This window comes from Kryptolebias marmoratus, linkage group LG14, assembly GCF_001649575.2.
Source record: "Kryptolebias marmoratus isolate JLee-2015 linkage group LG14, ASM164957v2, whole genome shotgun sequence".
Classification (NCBI taxonomy): Eukaryota; Metazoa; Chordata; class Actinopteri; order Cyprinodontiformes; family Rivulidae; genus Kryptolebias; species Kryptolebias marmoratus.
Genome location: NC_051443.1, coordinates 24,263,156 through 24,266,617, shown reverse-complemented (window position 1 = coordinate 24,266,617; position 3,462 = coordinate 24,263,156). Strand labels below are relative to the sequence as shown.

General features: G+C 46.4%; 1 protein-coding gene across 1 annotated transcript in view; it reads left to right on the top strand.

Moving 5' to 3' along the window:
* Positions 1 to 3,462, top strand: part of cacna1bb (calcium channel, voltage-dependent, N type, alpha 1B subunit, b) — a 140,768-nt gene that overhangs the window by 130,161 nt on the left and 7,145 nt on the right. The window contains exons 49-50 of the mRNA XM_037979527.1: positions 585 to 623; positions 2,808 to 3,072. Coding sequence (XP_037835455.1) covers positions 585 to 623; positions 2,808 to 3,072 — 304 coding nt within the window. The remainder of the gene's footprint in view (positions 1 to 584; positions 624 to 2,807; positions 3,073 to 3,462) is intronic.

The window sequence follows — 3,462 nt, the reverse complement described above, 5'->3', positions numbered from 1 at the left end:
ACAGGAAGTGATGTCACGTGTCTTCTTCCTGAGTTATTTGGGGTTATTTTGTATTCCACGCTACACAAACCCACAAAGAAGAGACTAGACCGCAGAAACGGTGGAGAATCACTTTAGAAACAATAAATATTGGGTTAAAGTTGCAAAAAGTTGCGATTTTGCGGGGTTTCCGGTTCCGCCATAAGGTCCCGTTGAATTAACAACAAAATAAAAGCTCGTCTTTGGTTTAACCATTGCAGTTTAAAAAAAATAACGCAAAACGTACCCCTTTTTTATTTTTGCAATTGCCATTTTTCTAATTTAGTTTTTAAAACAAAAAAACACAAAACGCTTGCTTTGTTTTTGCAATTTTATTTTGAAACGAAAAAAAAAACAAAGAACGAACCGTACACGGATTTCCAAAGCAGCACTCCTAAAAGAGCCCAGAGAAGACTCATCCGTGGATGGATAAACTGCTCGTTTTTGGTGCTTTTTCTGGGACTTTCTGACAGGAAAACCCCAGAACTCGTGCAGCCCGGTCCCTCCTCCGTGTTTGTCCTGATTTCGGAGCTCACTGCTAACGTTCTGCCCACCTCCTCTCGTAGCGGAGCCACCCTCGCCACGCCCCTGGGACCCACCTGGCAGTATGTACCACCTGTTGTGCCACCTCTCTTTTTATGACCGCTTCCTCTTCCTTCCTCTCCTGTCCTCCCCTCGTCCTCCCTCATTCACTTCCTGCTTCTTTTTTTTTACTTTTTCCCCGCCTCGCCTGTCCTCGCCTCATCGCGTCACGGAGCTCATGCCCTCCAGCCATCCCCGTATGAATGTCGACAGACACAGTCACACGTTTGCATAACCCATTAAAGCCATACATCCTTAAATCAAAGGTATCTGTATGTGTCCTCGGGGTGCTTTTCGACCAGCCGCTCCAGCACTTTTGCTCAGACGTGTTTCGTGTTTACGTTTGTGTTCGTCGTGTGAACGTTGGAGACGGTCCCGCTGCTCTTCTTCTGTTTACTCCGACGTTCAGTCTTAAAATCTTACTCGTCTCGCGCCGATTGCTGAAGCAACAGATCAAATCTGATTTACTTCTTTTAATTGTCCGTCGCCTCGTGTTTCCAAAGAGTCTTTCAGCCTTGAAACGAAAGTTTGAAAGACTTGTTTTGTCTGCGCCGCTGTTTCTTAGCGCACGAAAGGTAAGATTTTAAGACTGTAAACTAAATAAAATGATGTTTTTTATGATTTGTTCTCGATGTCGTGTGATGTCGTTGTCTCTAACTACAGCGACAGACCAGACGGTGAGCTGGGAACAGAAAGGAACAACAAATCTGCCCAAAAAAAAACGTGTATTCAAAGGCTTACGATCCACTTTTGGCACCATTTGGACCCAACAGAAGCCAAGCGTTTACCGAGAGCTGATTTATTTAAACAGATATTCCATTTTTTGGTCTAAATCCCCAAAAATGGGTCATCTACGGTTGGTAGTTTCGCGAATTAGTGGGGCAAAAAGTTGGTTCCGGTTCCTCATCTCGCCAGTTTGGGTTGCTAGTCGCTCCACCGGTGTTCAAGGTAAGAATTAGGTGATGGGTGAGTGTCACTGTCCTTAAACGGAAAGAAAAAACAGGCGTGAAGCTGTTTGTAAGTAGGAATAAAAGTATTTGTCCAGACGCAAAACCTTAAAGCACTGGTGTCCAACCCTGGTCCTCAGGGCCTCCATCCTGCAGGTTTTCCTTGTTCCTCTGCTCCAACACACCTGATCTGAATTAATGGGTGATTAACAGGCTTCTGCAGGACATGAAGAGGTGATTTAACCATGAATTAGGTGTGTTGGAGCAGAGGAACAAGGAAAACATGCAGGACGGTGGCCCTCCAGGACCCCTGCCTTAAAGGTTTACACCAGTTTATGCTTCTGCAGACATTAACAGAGTATTTTTTACTTTTATGTGTTGGGAATAAAAAGGAAATGCGTGCAGACGTGAGCAGCCAGTTTTAAAAATAATATTTGCTCACTGTCTCGACAGGAACGAGCGAACGGAGCCGTTTTCGACTCATGCAGGCCGGGGTTTGAAAATGTTATTTAAACAAACTTCTAAATTAAAATTAAACAGTTTATTCAGAATTAATTGTGTTGTTTTTCCTCAAACTTTCCAACATAAAACGGGAAATAAAACGGGTTTCAGTGGTCTCCAATCCTGGTCCTCGAGAGCCACCATCCTGCATGTTTTCCTTGTTCCTCTGCTCCAACACACCTGATTTCAATTAATGGGTGATTAACAGGCTTCTGCAGAACAAGAAGAGGTGATTTAACCATGAATCAGGTGTGTTGGAGCAGAGGAACAAGGAAAACATGCAGGATGGTGGCTCTCGAGGACCAGGGTTGGAGAGCCCTGTTTTAGACCATTCTGCACGCCTTTCCTTTTTATTCCCAACACATAAAAGTAAAAAATACTCTGTTAATGTCTGCAGAAGCATAAACTGGTGTATTCCTTTAAGGCAGGGGTCCTGGAGGGCCACCGTCCTGCATGTTTTTCTTGTTCCTCTGCTCCAACACACCTAATTCATGGTTAAATCACCTCTTCTTGTTCTGCAGAAGCCTGTTAATCACCCATTAATTCAAATCAGGTGTGTTGGAGCAGAGGAACAAGGAAAACCTGCAGGATGGTGGCCCTCCAGGACCAGGATTGGACACCCCTGCTTTAGACTGAAGGTTGCTGATCTCTGGTTGTGTTAATTTAAAGATTCGGGTGAAGCCACCTCTTCCACTCTTCCGAGGTGTCTGTTTTACCTTTTTCATCACCTTTCTCCACATCTACCCCCCCCCCTTCCAGCCCATCGTTGACCTCAGTCCCATAAAACGCTCGGCGTCCTCGCTGCCGCCGCAGCGCCACCAACAGGAGGTCGGGCTGAGGGACTACGACCTGGAGCGGGTCGGTCAGACCCAACCCGAAGCAGACCCAGATCCAGATCAGGTTCAGGGCCAGGACCGGGGCCACCACCACCACCACCACCATCGCTGCCATCGGCGCCGGGACAAAGACAAGAAGCAGAAGTCTTTGGAAAAGATGACCTCAGTGCCGCCGTCCAGCACCGTCGGTGAGACTAACCTAAAAAATTCTCTAATTGTTGAGCGTTCGCTTCATGTTTTCCACCTGAAGTCGAGTTCAGGACAGTTTTCCTTTAATGGGGGTTAATTCCTCAGTCGGTCTTTATTTAGGGTCATCTGGCTGAAACCAGGGCCATAGCTCCCACTGAGGACCCCGAGGTCCGGACCTCAGTGTTTTATAAAAACATGAATCCAAACAAGGCTTCTGAACGGCGTGGTTCTCTGCGTAGCTCCACCAGTTCCCTGTAGGAGGCGCTGCAACTGTGTGCAGCTGCAGCCAAACTCAATGTCTACGAAGAAGAGCGCAGCTTTGCTACCTTACTGCTAAAATAAAGAGCAGAAGAAGAAGAGCGCCACTTACGGTGAAACACAACCGAGGT